This window comes from Theropithecus gelada, chromosome 9 (assembly GCF_003255815.1).
Source record: "Theropithecus gelada isolate Dixy chromosome 9, Tgel_1.0, whole genome shotgun sequence".
Taxonomy (NCBI): Eukaryota; Metazoa; Chordata; class Mammalia; order Primates; family Cercopithecidae; genus Theropithecus; species Theropithecus gelada.
In genome coordinates, this window is record NC_037677.1 from 82,024,458 (window position 1) to 82,051,328 (window position 26,871).

The following is a 26,871-nucleotide window of genomic DNA, read 5'->3' on the forward strand; positions in this document are numbered from 1 at the left end:
CAGCATAGAAGGACCTCTAAAAGTGAGATCTCTAAATGAAGTAGAATTCCTTTCCATCTGGAGCCCACTGAGCTCGGCGTCCAGCTCCATCATTCTAGGCTGATCATACCTGGCCCCTCGGGTTCATTCTACGTGGTCACTCACTGCCTATTCCAGTTATAATGGCTCCACTAAAATGGATGTTTTACAGTCCTTCTTGGGTCAGGTACTTGGCTATTTTGATGAATTTAACCACATACATCACAAGGAAGAAAAGTCTGTTGGACTGCATCCAGAAAGTACATATGCATTTTAACCATGGTCTTGGAGAATCAATAATCTGACATTTGTAGTTTAACTTATAAAGCATCCAGGTAATGAAAAGAGCAAGCCAGAATTGAGAGAAGAAACAGGGATAGACATTATCAGACAAATTTTAATGGCCTTAAATATATGCTGATGTCCAGAACTGATTATTTCTTCAAAATTTCTTCCCTAAATGCTTCTATTATGGAAGTCTAGAGATAGGAGAATACCGGGGATAACCAAAACCACTCAAAGACAATCCATTTCTTAACAAAAATGGAAGAATAATTCTAAAAATTTACAAAACTAACTAGCATTGGTTGAGTACCTCCTGAGTAAAAGACACTTGGACAAATGCTTTACTCATATGTTCTCATTAATCCTTAAAATACCCCTATGATATTTCATTACCCCAGTATAAAAATGAGCTGAGCTGAAGCTCACAGTGGTTAAGTACCTTGTTAAAGATCACAAAGATAGAATGGCAGAGCCAGCCACTTTTAAGAATAATAGGGAATGAGAATCAAATATAGAACTCATTTTAAAATGAAAAGATACAAAACAAGTATTAATAGCTCCATAAAATGGTGTCTAATTCCAAGAACTCGTGTGTGTTGCTGATATGAGTGTGTAATTCACATAATAAAACAATGTACTTACTCTCTGTCAATCACAAGGCAGGTTACAGCTTCTGCAGCAATTACGTTTGCTGTTCTCACATCTTCCCTATATAAAAAAATAGAGACATTCAAATAAAATAATGTTTAATATCAAAGCACAGTGTCCATTGTGATTAATTCAGGAAACAATTTACATTATATAAACGCTTCTGATTTATCCACCTCCAGGCTTAAGCTTTGTTCATGTTTCAAAATTTTTTTTCTGAGGAATCATCTTACCCTTGTCATTAATTATCAAATCCTACAGCTACAATCCAGTAATTACAATTTTCAAATTTGAAATTTCACTCACACAAGTAGAACAAATTTGATATCATTCCCTTTGGAGAAATTAATAAAATAGTTGGTTAATGATCAAGATAGTAACAAACATAAATACAGAAGAGTTTTTAAAGAATTTGAAGCTATACTTCTAGAAATTGAATATTTTATCCATTTGTATATGAATTTATCATTATATCCTTGAGAACAATTGATCTGTTTAAATCATTTCCTGACTTTAAAGACCGTGTATTTATGTGGCTAATGTTTTGACAACTTATGGCACATAGCCATTCATCTATATCAGAGGTTATGGCTCTTTAAAAGTATTTGACAAATCTTAAGTCACACTGATAGAAACATGTATATATTGTCTCTTTAGAAGCATTTAATTTGTTACTGCATTCATATCTATCAACTTCTTAACCTTTGAAAACCTATCCTGCAATCTTATGTTTGATTCAATAAAGGTGGATTTGATATATTAATATTCACAATTAATTTTCAGCTAGTTAAAAATTAATATCACTGTCATGGTAACATGGTTAATAGGTACAAAAAAACAGAAAGAATGAATAAGACCTACTATTTGATAGTACAATACGATGACGATAGTCAATAATAACACAATTGTATATTTTTAAATAACTTAAAGAATGTAATTGAATTATTTGTAACTCAAAGGATAAATGCTTGAGGGGGTAAATACCCCATTCTCCACAGTGGGTTTATTTTACATTGCATGCTTGTATCAAAACATCTCCTGTACCTCCTACTACGTACACCTAAGTACACAAAAAAATGTACACCTACTATGTACCCATGAGAATTTTAAAAAATAATTTAAAAATTACAAAATAAGTGATGCTTGAAAATTTACTTTTTTCAAAAATAATAAATTTCTAAGTTAATATAATGACTAATATGTTTGAAATATATTAAAGAGATAGGTACATATGAAATAATATAGCCTTAATAATACAGCCTAAAAACCCAAAAACATCACATCTCTAATAACAGACTCTTAAAGCTTTGAGAATAAAGATGCTCACAGTGAATTTTTATACTTTTGAAACACACTACATTCTGAAATATATTTCCAAACTCTATTTTTCACTGATCTCTTTGTCTTTCACTGTTGCTATACCATGCTGTTTAGATTACTATTGCTTTAAATTAACTATTTGTATTTCATATTTGGCAAAGCAAGTTCTCCCTTACTAAAATCCTTTTTATTTTTTCAGAAACAGCTTGATGATATTCTTAAGCATTTATTATTTTTGAGAAATTCCTTGATGATATTCTTAAGCATTCATTATTTCATATAGACTTTAAAATAATCTTCCACTTCTGAAATACCCACCTTGGGATTTTAGTAAAGTTGTATTATATTAATATTTATTCATTGGTATCAAAGCAAGGAGTTTCTGATGATATTAATTTTTCCCTATAAGAACATGGCATGACTTTCTACTTGTTCAGATATAATTTCGTATCTTTAAATACAATTTCATAACTTCTTTCATTTGGGTCCTGATATTTAAAAAATGTATTCTTATGGGTTTCATATTGTGTTTTCCTTATGAGTAACATTTCTTTTCATTTGTTTCTCACTGGTTGCCCTGTTTTTTAAAAAAGTTATCAATTATTGTACATATTTTAATCCGCCCGCCATCATACTACGTTATCCTAACTTTAAAGTTTTTGTTATTGTCTCGTTACCTTGCAGTACAATCCTCCCAGTGTTTTCCTCACATTCCCTGCCTTTTGGTCAAACTGGCCTCCCTTTTCTTTTTTTCTTCTTTTTGAGATGGAGTTTTGCTCTTGTTGGCCAGGCTGGAGTGCAGTGACACTCGGTTCACTGCAACCTTCATTTTCCAGGTTCAAAGTAGCTAGGATTACAGGTGTCCACCACCATGCCCGGCTAAGTTTTGTATTTTTAGCAGAGATGGGGTTACACCATGTTACCAGGCTGGTCTTAAACTCCTGACCTCAGGGGATCCACCTGCCTCGGCCTCCCAAAGTGCTGAGATTACAGGCGTGAGCCACTGTACCCAGCCACTGGCCTCCTTTTAATACACATCATTGCCCTCCTGCCATGAGTTCTTAACATACTTTCCCTAGGCCTGGGAAGTTCCTCTCTAATTTTTGCTTAGTTCACCCCTTTTTATCTCTTCAATCCCAGTCTACGTACCCCTTCCTCAGGGATGCCACCTTGAATTGGCCAGGTTGGGTTTCCTATGCATCTGTTCTCATAGTGCTACATATCTCTCCATCTAAGCATGTATCACCATTTGTAATTTATATTAATACGTGTATTTATGTAGTCATTTGCTTAATAACTCTGTCTTCCTTCCACTAAAGCCTATAAGGGCAGGGACCATGACTGGCTTTGCTCCCCATTTCATCCCAAATGCCTCACAGATACAAGATGCTTAGTGTTTAAAGCAGTTATGGCACAGACATCCATCATACTTCTGAGCCCTGGGGTAGGAAGGCAGAGCTCAGGCTTTGGAGTTGCACTATTCTGGTGTTAAACTCACCTCCATTCACAGGTTACATGAAAGCCTCAATTTCCTCATCTGTAAAATGGGAATAAGAGTAGCCACTCACTGTGTGGTATCAAATGAGATAATCAAAGGTAAGTTTAACATAGTGCCTGACCCAGCTGAACTGTGTTCAGCTGTTTATTATTTCTCATTCTTTTCATCCTCAACACCTGCATGCCTGTCTCTGTGGAGGCTCTATCTGGTGTTTCAAAAAACACTCCTATCCAGAAACACAGAGGAGATTTTCTTTCTGCTCCACAGATGTAAACAATGTATTTTCACTTCATTATCACTTTCTTAGGGGAATTTTTGGTGAAATGAACATAACAGGCAGAAAACTTCTGTAGTGCTCATTGGGTTCTTCATCAATTATGTGCATGACTTATTTCTTAGTTGTTCATGGCAGCACAAGTTACTACCAACTGCTGCCAGCCAAAAACAAACGAACGAACAACAATAATAAACAAACCACCATCACAGCATAGGAAATATAATACTAAATTTAGCTTTCCCTGAAATATATTTCCATTTGACTATTAAGAAAGTGCCCACATTCTTTAAAAATATAATAAACACAAAATAGTGCTTCATTTTGAAGATATGTTCTGTGCATATACATTTTTAAGAATGTATTTATCACAAATTTACAATATTTCAGAATTTCATCATATTATCTGGCCTAAATTGGATATACTTTTAAAGTTGAATGCAATTTCCATGCAAGAAAAAGAAGATGCAATGGTATTTTTAAATGTAGATTGGGGAAAATATCAAAGATCAGAAGAGTGACATAGTTAACAGAAATAGAAAATTTCACTTTAAAAAGAAAAATAAGTATGGTCTAGAGCCAGGTGTAGTACCTAGTAATGTGACATATATTAAAACTGGAAAGAAGCATCACAATGGGGAAAAAAAACCCAACATATTAAACAGTACATTATAATATTTGCCATTTATTGAGCACATAGTACATGCCGGGAACAACATTAAACAGTTCATACAAATATCATTTGTTGCACATAACAAAGGGTGGTGATTTTATATCAGATTTATACCTGAGAATAGAGGTTAGGGAATGCACCCAAAGTCAGATATAGCTAGTGAGTTACAGTTCTGGAATTTGAACACAGATCTGGCTGTCCCTAAAGTCATGTTCTTTCCACAACAGTGAGCTGCTTATGTACTCTGCTCTCAGATTTAAATGCTATATTCATTAAAATGTAGAATAACCTTTGAGCAGTAAGTATTCACTTTTCTCTGTCCATCATTATGAAAATTATATTTACTTGTTAATAGAACCAGCACTAATAGAGTTATGGGTTTCCAATTGTAAAACGAATGTGAAAGGGTCACTTTGATGTTAAAATTATTAGAATTCCCATCCATAACTATGTCCTAGCCTGCTATATTGCTTTGTAATAATGTTGCTTGAGAATTATTCAGTGCCAAGCTCATTCAGTGGCAAACTCATGTTGCCATGACAGTGTCGTTTTATTTCTATTATTAAGGTGCTTTTACCTCTCTAAGAGAGTGTCTATAAATTCTGTTCTTGTGCACTCAAAGCCTGCTACAGATAGAGACAAAATACTATGTGACCTAGTATTAATGTATATATTAATCCTTGACATTAGTATATGACATGTATTAATCTCTCCTTTTAGGAGAGATAGTAGAAATTTCTAACTTTTAAAGAAAGAATGTCAATGATAGAAGCTGACAACACTGATTTACCATGTATGTTTATATCTTTTATGGATCCAAGGACCATGGCAAAGCAAATACCATCTGAATTTAGAGATTTAATATTACATATTCATGTAATACAAAGGTCTTAATAACTCCGTGTTGTTATTAAACGTATTTTTATCCATAGGTGATATGATACTGGTTTCACACAGAACATCTACCAAGTCAGCAAGCATTTCATGTCATAGTGGTTTAGAAGTAGGAAAAGGAAAGAGAGGAGAAAAATGTTATTGTTTAAAAACTGAACTACTTTCATTTGTACTTTTTTACAGATCAGGGTATTTAATAATTTCTAATAGAATACATGACATTTCAGTAAAATATTGAACACAAGAGAATTTTATAAGTAGGATTATAATGCTCAATTTATTTAATTAAAAACTTTTACCAAATGCACATTACCTCTGAACATTCAGCACACTAGACTTGCTTTTTTATAATAAATAAATGTATATCTATCCACATAACAGTCCACATCCAACATGCAAATTGTCTTTAAAAATAAAATCTCACGTTTATCTAGTTCTGTGGCTCTATATTAGTTGATTTCAGTGTGACAGTTAATAAATACTTTAAAAAGCACGACTGCAAAAGTAGCTACTGTGTGGCAGATTAACAAGTATTTTTACAAAATTGCTAATGATTAATTAGTAATTACAATCAAAGCTATGCAGTTTAGTAGTGGCCTCTTTTTAAGCATTTTCAGATGTGTTAGAAATTCCTTTCAATGAAATAATAGAGCATGAAAAATATCCCAAAATATTTGCAAATATAGGTTTCTGTGCACTGACTCTGATATTCTTTGAACTTCATCACTGGAATCTTCATCATCGCTGTATCCCAAAGTGGCGTCACTGTCAGTATCTGAATAATCCATATGGGGAATTTACATTGGCTCTTCTCATTCTAAAGCAATTCTGTTGTGTCTCATGGCTATGAGAGAACTCTATGGTTCATTGATACCTCAGGGGAACAAACACAGAATGTATGAGGCCAAAGCAGAACATAGTTGATACAAAGTAACTGTCAGAGTAGAGGATCTCCCTTTTCAGCTCTGGAGCAATGTGACTGCTGTCAACAGAATCCCAGCACACTCTCAGTGCCAGCCTTCATGGAAACTGACACTACTCCAGTTGCTTGTGAGTTTACAGCAATCCAGGGGTCAGAGCTCTTTACTCTCTGTCATGTGGAGCAGTTTAATGTCCCCAGTTAAGTTTAGTTAACGCAGCACAAAGCAAATTCTTTTCATTTCAAAATCAAAAGCAATCTTACTACAAGGGGTAGGACAATCAATACTGATAGGACATGAGAAGCATCAAAGAAGCACAAAAAATGAAATACATTAATTATGAACAAGAATCGTAAAGTTAGTGGCAAATCTGACTGTGCTTTTTGAAAATTGGATCCCTTGGCAGGTAAGTGTGCTTTAAGAAAAAGTCATATCAGGCCAATCACTAATTCCACTTTCCACTAAGTCCTGAAGCTATCCCAACATGATTTATACCTCCAAACACTGTAATAAAACCCATAACCTAAGTGAACAATCAGCTAATACATGCAAATAATTATATACCTTCTAATCATGCTTGCACAGAGTAGTCAACCAATAAATGTTAGTGACAATCATGATCATGGTCATCATCATGATCATCTTCACCTTAGGACCCTCTAACACTGGGAAGCATGTGACCCTTTTTTTAATACTTTGTCTCTAGCAGTCCCCTTCCCTAAGTTTCTATATAAGAAATTAATCTCCCAATTATTTTCTAACATCACTTTCTCAATTTGTTTTGTTGACATTTTATCCCTAGTCCACAGATAATAGGTATTTTCCCAAAATTCTGTTTTGGGTTTTCTTTTTGCTAGCCCTGCTTTCTCTCATTGAGAAAACTCACATAACACTATGACATCAACTATTAGTTTTACATGAATGACTTGCAAGTCTTCATTTCTAACTTTTACCTCTCTCCTGCTATACACTCCTATCCAGAAGGCCCATTGTGACCTCCGATTCAAAACTAACTCATTTTCTCCTAACCTCAAAACCACTGTTTTCCTTGGGTTCCCTATCATGGTAAATGGCATCAGCATTATTGCATTCACCTAGGCTCAAAAGATTGGACTCATTTTTTGACTCTTTCCCATCTCTCTTGCGTGTATTTGGTCATATTGGTTCTATCTGTGTCTATCTCTCATGTTCATCCTCCCTTCACATTCCCACAAGTATGGATCTACTGGGGGCCACCACTCTCTCTGCCCTGCCCCACTGCTCTGGCCTCCTAAATCATTCCCTTGCTTCTACTCTCTCCCTCTCCTAATCCTTATCTCACTCTGCCATGCATTTTCAAACATAAATCTAGACATGTCAACTCTTTGCACAAGAGCTTTTAAAGAAAACAAGAAAAGTTTCAACGTTTTCATGTATAGTTAGAGGTCCTGAAACTATCTGATCTATCACCTTTCCAGGCACTATACTGACGACCCTCCACTGCACGTGTGACAGATAACTGTTTCCTCAAAATATGATCCCTGTAAATTCTGTCCATGCCTGTGCACATGCAGCTGACTCTTCTAAGAACCTTCTATTTCAGTTCATCCATAAAACTTCCATTATCCTTCAGTAGCATTTTTAAAGGATAAGAACAATTTTTACACACAAGATATATTTCTACAGAGCTGTGTTTGGTGGCACACGCTTGTAATTCCAACTACCTGAAAGGCTGAGGTGGGAGGATCACTTGAACCCAAGAGTCTGAGACCAGCCTGGGCAAAGTAGCAACACCCCACTTTTACAAAGAAAGAAAGAAAAATAAGTATTTTTGCATATTAATTACAAAAAAAGGGGGGAAATAAAAAGTACCATAACACCATCTACCAGGAGATAACTAAGATTAACATCTTGGTGAATAGCCTTACAAACCCTTTATTCTTCTTATCCCTTTTTATTTATTAAACTAGAAAATCCACCTTTATTATGAAGTACTCATATGTCCCATGAATATAATAATAATAAACCAGCAATTATTTTAACAAATATTTGCCGAAGGCGAATATATTTTGAATGCCTGACCTTGCAGTCTACTGGGGACAGATATCAAACTAGTACACAAACATACCCAGTAGCCCTCCCGTGCCCGACCACCACCTCCCCTCACCATTATCCACAGTTTCACTCAGTTACCCTAGGTTTCAGGTACCTGCAGTCAACTTCAGTTCAAAAATAGTATATGGAAAATTCCAGAAACAAATCATACATTTTAAATTGCACACCATTCTAAGTAGCTTAAGTAAGCCTTACTCTCTCCTGCTTCCTCACACCCTGGACTTGAATCCTGCCTTTGTCCAGTGTGTCCATGCTGTATATGCTCCCCACCCATAAGTCACTTAGTAGCCATCTCAGTTATCAGATCAACTGTCACATTACTGTCCCAAAATGCAAGAGTAGTGATGCTGGCAATTCTGATATGCCAAAGAAAAGCCTTAAAGTGCTTCCTTCATGAAAGGTGAAAGTTATTGACTTGGTAAGAAAGAAAAATGGTCATGTGGTGAGGTTGCTAAGATCTATGATCAAAACATATCTTCTATCTGTGAAATTGTGAGGAAGGAAAAATAAATTTGTGTTAGTTTTGCTGTTGCACTCAAACTGCAAAAGTTATGGCCACAGTGATGATAAGTGCTTAGTTAAGACAGAAAAGGTATTACATTTGTGGGTGGAAAACACAAACAGGTAATTTCGGGCAATTGAGTTCCATACTTTCATCTGTTTCTGGTATCCACTGGAGGTCTTGGAATGTATTCCCTGCGGATAAGTGGGGGCTACTCTAATGGAAACACTCATCAAATAGCATGCAATCAGATAACTAATAGGGAGGATCTCATTCAGCAATTAGGACAGACAACTTTTTTAAGGACATTAGAAATTAAGACCCAAAGGTGGAGTTGGGGTACTCAAGATAAAGAGTCAGGAGAACTGTGTTACAGGAAGCATGCATAGTCATGTACCACATAATGACATTTTGGTCAACAAACAGACCACATACACAGCAATAGTGCCATATGATTCTAATGGAGCTGATAGACTCCTTTCATCTAGTAATATCATAGCCCTAAACAAACTTACTGTGCTGCCAATTGTATACAAGTATAGCACATATGATTATGTACCTTGCATAGTACTTGATAATGATAATAAATGACTATGTTACTGGTTTAAGTGTTTACTACATTATGCTTTTTATTATTTTAGAGTGTACTCCTACTTACTAAAAATAAATAAATAAATAAAAGGCTTAACATAAAAGAGCCTCAGGCTAGTCTTTCAGGAGGTATTCCAGAAGAAGGCATTGTTATAGAAGATGACCACTCCATGTGTGTTACTGCCCCTGAAGACCTTCCAGGTGGACAACATGTGGAGGTGGAAGACAGTGATATTGATGATCTCAACCCTGTGTAGAACTACACTACTGTGAATGTTTGTGTCTTCATTTTTAACAAAAAAATTCGAAAAGTAAAAAATAAAATAAATTAAAAATAGAAAAAACCTTATAGAATACGTAAAGAAGAAACTATTTCTATACAGCTGTATGAATTGTTTGTGTTTTAGGAATTATTAGAAAAGAAATTTAAAAGTTTATAAAGTAAAAAGATTACAATAAGCTAAAGTTAATTTATTATTGAAGAAAGAAAACTATTCTTATAAATTTGGTGTAGACTAAGTGTCCAGTGTTTCTAGTGTCTACAGTGGTGTACAGTAATGCCCTAGGTCTTCACATTCACTCATCACTCACTCATGACTCACACACAGCAACTTCTAGTCCTGCAAGCTTCATTCATGGTAAGTGCCCTATTTGGGTGTATCATTTTTAATCTTTCATGCTATATTTTTGCTTTACCTTTTCTATATTTAGATATATTTGGATGCACAAATACTACTGTGTTACAACTGCCTGCAGTATTCAGTACAGTCACATGCTGTACAGGTTTCTAGCCTAGGAGCAATAGGCTATACCATGGAGCCTAGGTATGTAGTAGGCTATACAACCTAGGTTTGTGTGAGTAGACTCTGTGATGCTAGCATAATGAAATTGCCTAAAGATGCATTTCTCAGAATGTGCCCCTATCCTTAAATAGCACCATTTAAATTGCACACCATTCTAAGTAGCTTAATTAAGTCTTACTCCGTCCTGCTTCCTCACACCCTGGACTTGAATCCTCCCTTTGTCCAGTGTGTCCATGCTGTAGATGCTCCTCATCCATTAGCCACTCAGTAGCCATCTCGGTTATCATATCAACTGTCACAACATATACAACATATACAATAGCCTTGAAGTAGGAAAGAGCTTATGGTAACACAGACAAGCTTGGAATTCAGAGATTGAGTAAAAGAAAAGAAGGCAGAGACCGTAGGGGACAGAGAAGAAAACAGGGCCACATCATTCAGTGTCTGGAGGTAGTTCTAAGGATTTATTTATTTTTTTAATATTCACTAACTTTCTTTTCCTTTACCATGTTAACTAAAATCTCTAAAATTAGTTAGAGAGCTTAAACTCAAGTAGAGGAAACAGTTTATAGCCATGATAGAACGGAGTTTTAAGAAAACTAAATTAGTAATTTTGGAGTACCTATACTGATGGCCTTTTCACATATTGAAGTAAATGTTACTGTTACAGCCATTTATATGTTAAGGAATTCATATATTAAAGAACAACTTATTCTAAACAGAAAATATGATCTCTGTCCTTAAGAATCCTACAACATAAGATAAAGGAGTAATGAAAAATGCATAAAAGTCATTGTATTATTAAGAATATATATCAACTTATGATAAACATAGACTTGAGTTTAAAGCAGATCCTCTTTCTGGAGTTTACCCAAGGCAGTCTATGGTTTCTTATCAATAATATGGACTCATGACATGACCTCAAAGAGACTGATTCTCTAGGCAGAAAAATTATAAGTGCCGTCCAAAAAGCAACTCCAAGATTTATTCTTCCTGATCATGTGATTGGATATTTCCATTCATTATATTAATTCACTCCCCGAGAGATTGAATATCCTCTTTGATCTATATCCGTGGAAGAACACAATAACTAAATAGAGAATGATGAAGTTGGAAGAATTCAATTTTCAACTTTTTTTTCATTAGTTCTGCTGGGTTGATAGCATAATGCATTTTTTATCTGACATACAAACTTCAAACTTCACTTTCTATAGCATTTTTCAGTGACAAAGAATGTAGACATTTATTAGATTGGGCCAAATAAAATTGTTGTTTGTGTAGGTTAAAAACAGCCAAATATTGACAATTTTCTATGGTTCAACCTAATATATGAATTAATGAAAGAGAAAGGGGGAGAAAAAGTAATTGCAGTGCAATATATATTGCTATCTTTTTCTGTTGTGTTTCCTTTGTGTTATTAGTGGAACTGAGATTCGACAGTAACCTGTACATCTTCCATATTCCATATTTGAATTAATTCATTCCCCTAAATGTTAAAACATGACTGATGGCTTTTGTTCTTTCTATCTAGTCATTATAGATAATATTCTTTACATTCCATTATAGCTGGCATAAGACATTCTGAAGAATTCTGAATCCTAGTTTCTTTCTTGTTAGGGTACAAACGGTATTTACTCTGTACCTTTGCTTCAAATATTAAACTCTTTGGCAGAGCCTTACAAATTTAAAGAATGTCACCCCATGGAGAATTTACAGATAGAAGGATGAGCTTATTGTTCTCTGTTATTTTATTAGTAGATTCCTCTTATATCTATTCTTCTTCTCTGAGCCATATTTTATGAAATAATCTGAATTAACATAAATCTGGTGGTTTTCAGACATTGATACATATAATTTTGTAAAGTAATAGGTGAAAGATAAGCTTGAATTTGAGTAGAAGATATAAATAGAATAATTATTCAACAGGTACATTATTGTTTGAATGTACCCCCCAAAATTTATGTGCTGGAAACTTAATCACCAATGCAGCAGGGTTGACAAGAGGGACCAATAAGAGGTAATTAGGTCAGGAGGGCTTTGCCCTCATGAATGGATTAATGTCATTATCTCAGGAGTGAGTATGCCATTGAAAGTGTGAGTTTGTAATAAAAGTGTGTTTGGCTCCCTCCTGCACTCTCTTGCACATGTGCATGCGCTTTCTTGCCCTTCCATGTTTTGCCCTCCACCATGGAATGATGCATCAGGAAGACCCTCTCCAGATGTGAGTCCCTCAACCTTGGACTTCCCAGTATACTGAAGTGTAACAAGTTAAACTCTGTTCTTCACAAATTCCCCAATTTCAGGTATTCTGTTATAGCTGCATAAAATAGCTTAAGATAGGAAATTGGTGCCAAGGAGTTGGGCTGTTGCTAAAACAAGTATCTGAAAATGTGGAAGCAGCTTTGGAATGGAGTAATGAATAAAGGCTGAAAGAATTTCAAGCGTCAGCCAAGGAAAAAAAATCTAGATTGCTGTGAACAGAGTATTAAGGGAAATTATGGTGAGGACTCAGAAGACAGGAGCTGTAGGGAGAGACTAAATCTTCTTAGAGATTACTTAACTGGTCATGATTAAAATGTTGGTAGAAATATGGTCAGTAAAGGCAATTCTGATGAAGTTTCAGATGGAAATGAGGAACAAGGAATTGGAAACTGGAGTACAGGCCAGCTTTATTATAAAGTGGCAAAGAACCTGGCTGAATTATGTCCACGCCCTAGGGCTTTATTAAAGATGAAATTTAAGAGTGATGAACTAAAATATCTGGCAGAAAAGATAGCTAAGCAGCAAAGCATCTGAGATGCTACATGGTCTCTTTTAGCTGCTTATAGTAAAATTAGAGAGAAGAGAAATGATTTTAAGATGGAATTAATAATTAAAACAGAAGCAGAATAGAAAGATTTGGAAAACTCTCAGACTGACCATGTAAACAATAATAAAGCATGCTTGGGAGAGAATACTAATGGTGTGGCCAAGCAGTTGTTTGCTAAAAATAGTAATATGGATGGAAGGAAGACAGATCCTATTCATCAAGAATATGGGATAAAGATCAGCTAGGCATTTCAGATATGTTCAAGACTGCCCCTCTAATCACAGACCCAGAGCAGGACCTTGAAGGCAAGGTTTCCAGAGAGATGCTCTAAAGGCCTCAGGATTTGCTGTGCTACGCCACCCCCGGTGTAGGACACCTCTGTTTTTTCATCCCAATGTAGCACTCCTGGGTCACCCTGGGAGTAACTATGTCTCAAGTGGGCCCAGGTGCAGCTTGGGCTGCTTGGGCTGCCACTTTGGAGGGCAAAAGCAGTGGGCCTTAGCAGTGTCCACATATGAATAACTCTGAAAGTGTACAGTTTGCAAGCTGTGAGGCCATGGTAGCCTCCACCAAGATTTCACAAGATGTCACGGACAGCTTGAGGCCCAGGCAGAAACTTGTCACAGAGGCACAATCAGCATAGAGAACCACTGCTAGGGCAATGCCTAGTGGAGCCATAGGAGTGGGGCTGCATCTGTGACACCATAACTGTAGAGCTGCCAGAGTGCAACATAAGCCTAGGAAAGTTTCAGGCACAGACTGACCAGGTGGACTAAAGCCAGTAAAGACACACGGGCAGGGCTGCCTGAGGCCTGGGGAGCTCAACTGCTGTCCCAGTGTGCACAGAAAATGGAACATGGAGCCAAAGAAGATTATTCTGAGGATTTAATGTTGTTTGCCCGACTGGGTTTTGGGCTTATGTGGGACCAGTTACCCCTTTCTTCTTGCTTATTTTTCCCTTTTGGAATGAAAATATCTATCTTACGCTTGTCCTACCATTGTATTTTGGAAGTAGATAACCTGTTTTGATTTCACAGGTTCACAGCTGGAGTGAATTTGTCTCAAGATGAATCATGCCTTGAGTCTCATCCATATCTGATTTAGATGACACTTTGGGATTTGGACTTTTGAGTTGATGCTGAACTACTTAAAACTCTGCGGGTTATTGGGATGGAATGAATGTATTTTGCATGTGAGAAGGATGTAAATTTGGAGAGTCAGGTACAGAATTTGATGATTTGAATGTATCTCCCAAAGTTCATGTGTTGGCAGCTTAATCCCCAGTGCAAAAGTATTGAGTGGTGGGATCTTTAAGAGGTGATTTGGTCATGAGAGTTCTGCCCTCACGAATGAATTAATGTCCTTATCAAGGGAGTGAGTTTGTTATTGCCAGAGTTAGTTTGTTATACAAGCAAGTTCAGTGTGCTCTTTGTCTCTCTATCTTTATCGCTCTCCCTCTTTCTCTTTCTCTCTCTCTCTCTGTCTCTGTCTCCTCTCTCTCTGTCTCTCTGCCTCTGTCTCTCTCTCTCTGTCTCTGTCTCTGTCTCTCTCTTCCCCCCATCTCTCTCTGTCTCTCTTCTCTCTCTCTCTCTTTCTCTCTCTCTCTCATGCCTGTGCTCTCTGCCTTTTCCACCTTCTGCCTTCTGCCATTGGATAAAACAGCAAAAAGGCTCTCGAAAGATATGGGGCCACAACCTTAGGCTTTTCAACTTCCAACTGTAAAAAATAAATTTCTGTTCTTTATAAATTACTCGGTCTGTGGTATTCACTTATAGTGGCACAAAGCAAATCAAGACAGGACAAGACAGGTTGTGTTATGGGTTATGAGTACTTTAGAGAATAAAGTAATGCATTAGTCTTTTCCTTTATTTTTCTCGGTACTCTTCATTCACTGGGCTGAAAAATATTTATTCATTTTTTTTCCTATTTTGAAAGTAGAGTAAGAGAAGGCATACTGGAATGACTGGAGTGATATACTATTAAACCTCAACTGATACACATTTAAAATAAATGTTAAGTTGCATGGTCACATATTTCAAAGGATTTTTCCCTAAAATACCTCAAAACTGGACTGCATTCTCTCATCAGAATTCCAGACAACATGTCAGGAGAGTACCTCCTTTTTATTATTGTATTGCCAACTTGGTATGTGACTTTGAGAAAGTGACTCATTCTCCATTTCATTTTTCACACGTGAAATGTTGATCAAAATCACAGCACTGCTCTACTCTGTAGTTTGTTAGGATTTTATGCATGTCGATACTTTTTAAAAGTTCTAATTATCATGGTCTTCAATGCTCTTGAGATGATTCATCTTGAATCCAAGGATATATCTTTAGATAGAATAGTAATTATAAGCTTGTAATTGTGATCTGTCTGAAAATGTAAGTAGTGTATCATGGAATGTGTAGATTTTAATAACAATAATTTACATAGTTGATTAAAATGTATTTTCACATAGAAATCAAACATGATCACAATAAAGTCAAGAAAATATAATAAATATGTATAAAACCATATATTGTAAACAAAAATTAAAATTGAGATTTTAAGTAGGTTATTTTAAGAAAGAGAAATATGCAAAGTTATAGTATAAATTGGAAAAAAGTTTTTTGATACATGCTCATCACATATTTCCTATTTCATCTTAATTGAATAAAGAGCTAGCTTGCTAAGCAAAAATTTTTAGTGACTTTATCATTTAGTGCATCTATAATGGTATAATTTTACCCACACTGAATATTAACTATGACTCAAAAACAGAGGAAACAAACTTTAAAGAAAAGAAATTCATATCCAATTCAAATGAAAAGTGCTAAAAGCCAAACCTGTATACAGTCAAAACTTAAATAGCATTAATTTAGGGAAAAAAAAAGCAAACGTGGCATTTGCATTATTAAACATACCAATTTTTACCAAAAATTGTGATATATTACACTTGCCTTATTGGCTCAGCGTCTATAATAGAGATATGCTGTGTAAGCATGTATATAAAATATAAACACATATATGTACATTGAAATGGTCCTAAATATTTCTCTATGTAGATATATATGCATTAAAAGTTTCCTTAAGTATTTATAGCTTACATATCTAAATATCCGAAAGCTAATTTATTTGACATTTAAAGAGTTTCTACAAGGTGATAATAATATAAAGAAGAATACCCCAATTAAAATGTAAGCAAAAGACATGAACAGTCAGTTTACAGACAAGAAAAGAGAAATTTCCTTTAAACAGAGAAAATATGCACTATCTCACATACAGTAAGAGAAATGCAAAAGCATGTGAAAATAATGCCCGTAAAGACACAATCTAGTATAACCTTTGTAGAGACAATTCAGCATAATTTATTTAAGTATTTTCTTGTAATTTTTAATCTTATACATGTACTTATACTTTTGGGAAATGATGACATGAAAAGCATGTTACTGTAGTGTTGTGTATAGGAAGATTGGAAATAACCTAAATACCCATCAATATAGTATTGATTAAATACATTTTTTGTACAATAATAAAAGGAAATATTTTAAAACCATTAAAAATAACTAAAAAACTCCTATATGTATATGATCTCCTATCTTAGGTGAAAAGACCATGGTATAGAACCATGTGTATGTATTTTATCATTTGTATAAAATACGTATGCACACACACACCAAATGCATGGTACTTTTCTGCAGGCATTAGAAAACAATAATTACAACATGGCACAAGTATACATATGTAACAAACCTGCACGTTATGCACATGTACCCTACAACTTAAAGTATAATAATAATAAATAAATTAAAAAAAAAAATAAAAAAAAATAAAAAAGAAAAAAGAAAAAAGAAAACAATAATTACATTCAAGGAAGTGAATGTGTGATTAAAAGACAGAGGAAGAAGGGATAATTATTATTGTAGCTTTTAAATTTTATATTATATATTCAAATTGCATGTATAAAATAAATATTCTATTTTTTTAAAATAAAAGATATATGAAATAACAGAAATTAACTCTTACAAGTAATTTCTGAGTAGAGAGACTGCTGAGGTCTTCCTCTTTCTGAAGGGCTGTGTGTTAACTGTGTGGTTATTAGCTGCTATTCATTCTTGTGTCATCCCTCAACCCTCACACCAAAACCATCCCCAGCTATCAGGTCTAGAGGTAATTTATGCTGGCCTAGTCTAATTACATTGAAGATATACCAGTTTAGCAGGTAGATCAAGTAAAATATGTTTAACACAGTATCCTCCAGTGTCACTTACAGCATTGTCTTTTGCCCCAGTTTATTTGGCAGCAATCATAGGAACTGGATGACAAACCAAGGAAGGTATTTTTTCAGCAGGGACATCTTAACACCCTTCATAACTCTTAGAGTGGCATTTTGGATCTCTTAAAAGATTAAGCTTCCAATTGTACACACACACACACACACACACACACACACACACAGATATTTCACATAGATATCCATGCATGCATATAATAATGCCTATATTTAATCTTACTTTGAGATTCTCTTTCTCATATTTCCACTAGTAATAGGGAAACAGATTTTCTCTTCATAACAATTCTTTCAGAATTTAATCACATAGGGTGCATTAACCACTATATTAACTCACAGGATAGCTTTACAATGAGAGAGTAGAACATAGTGGTTAGAAAAACAGGCTGAAGAGTTACTCTATATTGTTTAAAAAACCAAATGTGCCACTAATCAGCTGCGTGACCTAGGGTCAGACACCTAAGTTCTCTGCCTATCAGTTTTCTTTTTTTAAAAAATGAGGAAAATAATGGTATTTGATAGGGCTAATTTTGTGAAGTATAAGAAAGTAAATATATGAAAATAACCTGGATCACTGTCTGACATACCGAAGCCCTCAATAAACATTAGACAGTATTATTATTATTTCATTATTATTACATCATGTCTAATCCCAATAGATTCTTGTTCACTCTTGTTTACTGTTTATAAACCATCATGAGTGTCACGCTGCTTCTATTAATTTTGAAAGTTTCTCAAGGATTAACAGTCATCTCTTCACAGTGAGTAAGACCCTATGTTGTCATAAAAAACATGCTTTCGAAGTGCAAGCAAGGATTTCAGATGACATTGGTGAAATTTTCTACTGGGGCTTAATCTTTAGTCTGAAACCTGCAGAAAATAGCAAAAACTATTTCTTACTATAATACAGAATAGAATAACATCCATTTATTCATTCATGTAACAGAGTAGGGTTGCTAGATTTAGCAAATAAAAATACAGGGCAAGCAGTTTAATTTGAATTTCAGTTAAATAATGAGTACTTTTGTTTAGCATAAGTGTGCTCTATGTAGTTACACTAAACACGTATACATTGTTAATCTGTGTTAATTTAAATTTGCCCTAAAGCTACCTTCATATGTAATGAACTGTAACCTAACTTAATATGGAAACAAACTGCATTCTAACTGAAAGTACGTTTTTGTAACTAATAGCCAAATCTCAGCCAATCATAGCAGCAGAGCTTTCAGCCAATCACAGGCTGCAAATTGCCAAAACATGTCCAAATAAGGAAAAGGCAGTGCTGTAACCAATCAGGTTATTTCTGCATGGCATCTCTTTTTTTGCTGTCTATAAATACCTCCTGTCTATATTGCTGAGTGGAGCTCTCCAAGACTTTACTGGTTCAGGGCGCTGCCTGATTCATGAATCATTTCCTTGCTCAAATAAAGTCTGCTAAATTTAATTTGTCTAAAGTTTTTCTTTGAATATCCAAAATTCAAATTTAACCAGGTATCCTGTATTTTATCAAGCAACCCTAAAATAAAGTTTCTAAATATAGACCTTGAGCCAGATAGTCCAAGTTGCTGGGTATACAGAAGGGTAAAGGATAAAGTCATTGCCCTCAAAGAGTTTATCGTCTAGTTAGTAACACAGTTTTTGACAAGTATAATGCAGTGTGATCAGAGTAGGCTAAAAGTGTGAGCAGAGTGACAACAAATCACATGGGAATATCCCAACCCTGACTGTGAGATGGAGTGAGGAAAGGGAATGGGTTGATAGTGGATCAGTGAAAGCCATGGGAAGAGGCGATGCCTTAGATAAGAACTGATGTGCATACAGAAGTTAATCAACAGAGAAAGTGAGATAGAGGAACAGCCTGTGAAATAAAATGGGACAGTATTGTGTATAGGGAATAGCAGGAAATTTATAATGGTTGAAGCTCTAGGGCCAAATAGGCAAGGAGAGAGAAATAAGGCTAGTATCTTTGGTACAGAAAAAGTTCTAAATGGCTTTATATCGACTACACAAATGTCTTTTAAAATTTCAGCAAATTGTTTTAACACATTGTTAAACCTATATAAAATCTCTAGAAGGGAGAAACAATGAATTTTTTAAAAAAGACAGGATTACCAGGAGACAATAGACAATGTATGGCCAATGTTGTTTGGGTCTATTATTTTGTTTTCTTTTTTTTTTTTTTTGTCCTTACAGATTAAAGTGAATTGCTCGAAAAACCCCTAAATCCTTCTTAGATATTTGTAAAAAGCAAACTATTTAGATAAAGTTAATAGTAACAATATTAGTATTACCAATAAATCTTCCTTCCCTACCACCCAATTGCTCTCATCATTTATTCTATTCGATACACCCATGATATTTCCAGTGCATGACAGTAATGGACAGATATGAGTGAGACATTTTGAAAACTTCTTTCATTGCCTTTTATGTTCTGGATCCTGCACTACTGACTGCATCTGCTTTCTATTTCCTTTACCATGCTCCATTCACAGCCGCTTCTCTACAAATGCTGAAGTGCTGGTGCACCTTGTATTCCCATTACTAGCATTAAATAATACTTAATTGAGCACCTACTCTGTTGGGAGCACTGGGAAGGCAGGTAGCAAGATGCATAAATTGTTACTTTAAGTTTATAGCTGATAATCAGGAAGCATATATGGTAGAAGAATAGGGTCATTTTGAAAATCTCTGGCACAATTGAGTTTTAAAAAAGTTTTAGCTTCATTGATGATTGGAACTACCAACAATTATTGTGCACTTCTCTGTGCTAGGTATTTGCTACTTAAAAGTGAAAACTCATATATATATATATATATATATATATAGAGAGAGAGAGAGAGAGAGAGAGAGAGTCAGCAAATTAGGCCCAGGAGTCCAAATCAGCCTGTTCATACAAAGCTCTCAAGCCATAAATGATTTTCATATTTTTAAAAGATTGTTTGAAAGGAAAAAAAAAAGAATGAAAAGAACTAAAATATGTGAGAGACCATATGTGATATGTAAAGTCTAGAATATCTACTACCTGTCTCTTGACAGAAAAGTTTGTCTCCGCCTGAATAGACAAAGAAACTGAAGCTCAAAGAGATTCAAGGATCAGGCAGGAGTCATACAGCTAAAAAGTGGCAGATCTAGATTTGAACTTACATTTGTTCCCAACATCCATGTACCTTCCACTAATCATGTTATCTCCCCAACCTTAGACATTTCTGTCTCTGATATTTCTGAGGCTGTGATCAAAGGGTATTGTGTCACAGGTCGTGTTTGACTTCACCACCTAAACTGAGCAACAACATAGACATAAACTCACATTTACCTAACCCCAAGTCCATTATTATGCAAAAAATACTCCTCTACCACTCCCTTCTTTTCTTGTGATTGTACGCTTCTGTATCTGAAGAAAGACGATCTAATCAAGTCCAAGAGTTTAATTAACATTTTCTCAGCAGTAACAAAAATAAAATCTATACTGAAACTAATTATGTAGCGATGCGATTTAACGATAACTTCTGCAGACTCTAAACTACATTCACAGTGGCTCACAAGACAATGTTCAATAGATACAATTTGTAGTTTAGTAAAACATCACACCATTCGATAGATTTTTTTAAAAATCATATAGCACCTAACTTGCTAATTAAATGTCTTAACGAAACACTTAATAATCTTAATTAAGGTACCTAGTGATTTTAATTAAGTGCAGCTATAGCATGAGGCTTACAATGATCATTTGCCATCTTTGCTCTTAATCACAAAATTGAGAAATCTCGTATTACTACCAAACAGTCATGGCTGTCTAGTATTGTGACGTGTAGAGCAGGGCACAGTCAGTCATATCACTTCATCAGATATCTGCTGCACTATTTTCTTCAATCTGCAATCCAAGATTGTAGGCTGATATTCTTTACGAACAAAGCAGCCAAATCTGCCTTCCTAATTCAAAATTCGTTTGAAAATCAGATATTTTCTTTCCCTTACCCTCCCTCTTTTCTTCCCTCCCTCCCTTCTGTTCTTTTTTTTATATATCCATTTATCCATTCATCCACTCATCCATCCATCCATTTACTGTGTCTAAAGTATGTAAGAAGCCATGTTAAGCAGTAAGACAGATACAATGATACATAATGAATAATTTTTACTCTCAAGAAATTTATAGTTTAATAAAAGCAATGTTAGAGATTAGCAACAAACTTTTATTTCATGCTAATGATAGATTGGTGACTACGAAAATTTTAGCAAACAATAAGTAATCTGTACTGAGTGATCACAATGTGCCAATTTCTGTAATAGGTATTTGCACATTCAAACTCTGAATCTTCAAAACAATCCTATCATTTTGTTACTATTATGCTTTCTCACTTTGACAGATACAGAGGTTAATAGAGGTTAAGCAATTTCCCCAAGGCCATAAAGCTGATGAGTGGCGCACAGCATGGATGCAAATTCAGGTAATCATACTCAAGGAACCACAAATCATACTTCTTGCAGCATAAATTATTGTATTTTATCCTCACAACAATCCTATAACGATACATTTTTAGTGTTTTCTTGGATGACCGTAGTCATAATTTCATAAGAATGTTTTTTGTACTCCAAGATTATTCAGGTGAGCTTTTGATAATCCTACTCTTTGCCAGTAGGCTCTTATGCTTACAGCTGCTTAGAGGTAAATGTCATGATCAACCTGGCCAATCACATTCTGTTTGGGGATAACTGGGAATCAGGGACACTTGTACTTAAGGACAAGTCAAAACCTGAGAGCTTTAGCTGAAAGCTCTCACAGGAATAGGAAAAGCAGAGAAAACAGGACTGGAACAAGAAAGAATGAGAGATGTTAACAGAAAAGCTGAGATGAGAGAAAGAATCCTATGTGTTTTGAATGGATTTATTGGTACCCATTACAATTTTTGAGAGTTTCAAGATACCGTATGAACCTTGGGTCTATGAAATACCTCATTACCCATCTAATATGGTCCCTTTATGAGTCACACTAGATTGAATTGGGCTTTGTTATTTACAATCAAAGCACAACTATTACGTATATGCTACAGATGCCTATCTCCATTTTTCAGTTGGAGGAAATTGAAGCTCCATAAGTTTACGTAAGAATCACAAAATAATTATAATACAAGAGAGAAAAGTTATAAATTCCACAAGCGAAGCATTTATGAAGGGATCTGCAAAGAACATAAGCTGCATTCAGGTAGAAACCTTAGGAATGAATATATGAAAAAGGAGATATTGACCGGGTTTTAAAATATTGATAGAATCTGTTTGTAGTGATAGAAGGAAGATCATTTTAAACAGTGGGGGTAACCTGAATGATGGTGTGTGTTGAGAAGTTCACTTTTGCTGGAATCAGGTTGGCTTGAGGGCATATGGAAGGCTCAGTCAGACATTAATGGTCTAGGGTCAGGCTTCAGCAGGCAGAGAATAGCAGGCTGTGATGTTAGAACATTTTCATCCTTTATTTAAAGGCACGCACTATCATAAGCTTTAAGAAGATCCCTCTGGTAATGTCAAGTAGTGTGTCTGGAATTGGTGGGTTCTTGGTCTCGCTGACTTCAGGAGTGAAGCTGCAGACCTTCGCGGTGAGTGTTACAGTTCATAAAAGCAGTACAGACCCAAACAGTGAGCAGCAGCAAGATTTATTCCAAAGAGAAAAATAACTATACTTTCACCCTGTGGAAGGGGACCCCCCAAGCTGGTTGCCATGTTGGCTCCAGTGGCCTGCTTTTATTCCCTCATTTGGCCCCACCCACATCTTGCTGATTGGTCCATTTTACAGAGTACTGATTGGTCCGTTTTGACAGAGTGCTGATTGGTGTGTTTACAAACCTTTAGCTAGACACAGAGTGCTGATTGGTGCATTTACAATCCTTTAGACAGAAAAGTTCTCCAAGTAACCCTCAGGATTAGCTAACACAGAGTGCTGATTTGTGCGTTTACAAACCTTTAGCTAGACACAGAGAGCTGATTGGTGCATTTACAATCCTTTAACTAGACAGAAAAGTTCTCCAAGTCCCCACCCGACCCAGAAGCCCGGCCCGCTTCACCTCTCAGTAGTATGTGAGAAGAAGAAAGATATGGGAAGAGCACTTAGGAGTTCAATGAGATGATAAACGGAATCCAAAGAAGTAACTCCTCAAGATTCATAATGTCTTCATTAAGCAAGTAAATTGTTTGCCTCAGTAGAATTTCCCACCAACAACCCTCCACAAAGATATAAGCAGTGAACTCAAATAACACTGCACAAAGTGTCCCCAGGAAACTTCAGTGCGGAAAAATTTCACCTTGATCCCCAAGAACAAACTATTTATATCTGGAGAAAGACTAAAATTAGATAGGAGTAAAGTATTCTCATTGACATACACAATCAAATCATATGTCACATTCTAACAACTCAAATTATATTTAAATTATCCGTTAGTGTCAAAGCAATAGAATGGTTAAAACACTAATAGCTATGATGTTTGCTAAGAGATTTTAATAAGAATAGAGAAACATCACAATATGTACTATCTTTTGTTATCTACAAATCCTATAATACTGAGTAAAACTGTCAACAAAGGCTGTCATTACATGGCCAAGGGAGCAAAATTGTTAAAATGAAGTGTTAGTAAAATAGCTGACATTTTTGTGTATTTAGTATGTGCTAGGCACTGTGCCATGTGCTCTACATAGATCGTTTAATTTAAAGAAGATGTATGTGAAATTGCTTCTCCAAAATACTTTCCCTACCACTGTTTTTCCACTTCCATCTGCAACTTTCTATCTTGTGTGATGGAAAGTGTGTGGGCAGAGGACTCCAACATACTCGGTTCTGGATCCTTTTTGTTAAGTAAGATAAATAAATTATTTGATCTCACTGTGCCTAGATTTACTTATCTGTAAAAACGTAAAAATCTATAATCTCTACATTGCAGGGTGATAAGGTTCAATGAGATAATCTAATGGAGACCTCTGGGAAATGTCTCGTATTTGGCATTGGTGAACATTTCTTGACCATGGTTAGTCAGGTACTTTCTCAGTCCAATGGATACATTTCTACTTGGGCATCTTCCTTTATTAGATAATTTACCCTTCCCAAGAGGATGGCCATTCTACCTAGCCCTGGAACACGCAGTTCTGCCCGCAGTTGGTCACACAAAGTAGCAACACGGCAGCTATGACTATGATAGTCGAATGATTGTAAAATAGTACCAACTATGTGAATAATCTATTGAGCAATCAAGTTGTTTGTGCTTTACGGATACTATGCTGCATGCAACTAAACACTTCTCTCTCTGCACTGTTTGCTGGGAAGCATAGCTCTAAACTATGGCTCAGCTCTAAAAAGCAAACTGGATCTCCCAGAAAAGAGTGTATTTTCTCATTGGAGAGTGTATTGGTCTCATTCTCTTTTCCTATCGCCCCTCCCTGCCTCTGCACAATATGCCTCAATTTCTCAGCATATTTTTCCGAGAGTACCGATCTTTCTTCCTCCCTCCTCCATCTTTCTAAAAACAAAGGCACAAAAAAATATATATGATGGGTATGTTCTCAATAGATTACAAAAAGAGATCTGCATGTGCATCCTCAACCTAGAATCAAGTCTTCTAAAGAGTGTTGTGGCACCATCCCAATGAGCACCTGGTGCATCATGACCTTGACCTTTGCACTGTTACAATTACTTTACGATGCCAAGGCTCACAGCTCGGGAATTGAGAAGTGGGAAGTGGTAGGGTACAAGACATGAGCAGGAAAGTTAAGGGACCACCATCCAAAGTCAAGTGAAGCTCTTTGACACTGCTGTATATGACCTATATAAGGCAGTGATATTATTATGATTGTTGTTGTTATTGTTTTTAACACATAAAGTCATTTTTTGGATAAGACTTTTTTTTTTATTTTATTTTTTTTCTTGAGATGGAGTCTGGCTCTGTCGCCCAGGCTGGAGTGCAGTGGCGGGATGTCGACTCACTGCGACCTCCAGCTCCCGAGTTCAAGCCATTCTCCTGCCTCAGCCTCCTGAGTAGCTGAGATTACAGGCACATGCAACCACACCCGGCTAATTTTTGTATTTTTAGTAGAGATGGGGTTTCACTATGTTGGCCAGGCTGGTCTTGAACTCCTGGCCTCAGGTGATATTTTCACCTCGGCCTCCCAAAGTGTTGGGATTGCAGGCATGAGCCACCACACCTGGCCAAACATTTTACATCTAAATAAATGGTGGGTATTTATTAATTTTTTTTCTTTGATCAGTTAAGAGAGGTCAAACCCTGTATTTTCCTAACCAAGAAAATAAGCATGAAGAAATAAGCTAGTTTTATCCCTTTCATTCCTAGAAGCTGCGTGTGTTCTTTTAGAAAAATGCTGGTGAAGTAGGGGGAAGAAAGTATATCCAAATTTTATGTTTCAGAAAATAATGTGGTTTCAGGAATCTGCCTAGTATATTTCTAAATGACATTCTTGGTTATGTTCCCAGCCTCTCCCCCTGAGACCTGTGATGACTTTCAGAGTATAAGGTGACGCCAAGAAATACTTGTTGAAGACTGGTCGCAGTGGCTCACACCTGTAATCCCAGCATTTGGGAGGCGGAGGCGGGTAGATAATGAGGTCAGGAGTTCAAGACCAGCCTGGCCAATACGGTGAAACCCCAGTCTCTACTAAAAATACAAAAATTAGCTGGGTGTGGTGGCTCTCCACTATAGTCCCAGCTACTCGGGAGGCTGAGGCAGGAGAATCACTTGAACCTGGGAGGCAGAGGTTGCAGTGAGCTGAGATTGTGCCACTGCACTCCAGTTTGGGTGACAGAGTGAGATGTCATCTCAAAAAAAAAAAAAAAAAAAAAAACAAAACAAAACAAAACAAAAGGAATACTTGTTCTCCCAGGTTAATAAAAATTCTACTTTAGACACCTTTAGTATCATTGCAATAGCTATCTAACAAAGAGGAAAATTTTGTTAATAGATTATGCACATTTTCAAAGGACAGTTTTTTGTAATAATAGAGTATAAGCTGTAGAATGAACCAGTGTTAAGTTTTGGTTTTTTTTTTGTTTTTTTTTTTTAGTTAGAACAATTTAGTGAATAACATCATAAGAGGAATAAACTAGGTGTTGTTTTCCTTGATTATTTATAGTATACTGAAAGAGAAATGAGAGGACACATTTTACATGACACAGCAAAATGTGATTCACTTGGGCAGTGATACTTGGACTCACTCCTAAGCAAGCCACACTTAGGTATCTTTGACAGGTCATTGTTTGAATATGAAACAAGAGCAGGGTT

General features: G+C 35.8%; 1 protein-coding gene across 2 annotated transcripts in view; it reads right to left on the reverse strand.

Annotated features, from left to right (window-relative positions):
- Positions 1-26,871, reverse strand: part of PRKG1 (protein kinase cGMP-dependent 1) — a 1,342,290-nt gene that overhangs the window by 157,485 nt on the left and 1,157,934 nt on the right. For both annotated transcript variants that reach the window (XM_025395656.1, XM_025395655.1), the window contains exon 8: positions 946-1,011. In XM_025395656.1, coding sequence (XP_025251441.1) covers positions 946-1,011 — 66 coding nt within the window. The remainder of the gene's footprint in view (positions 1-945; positions 1,012-26,871) is intronic.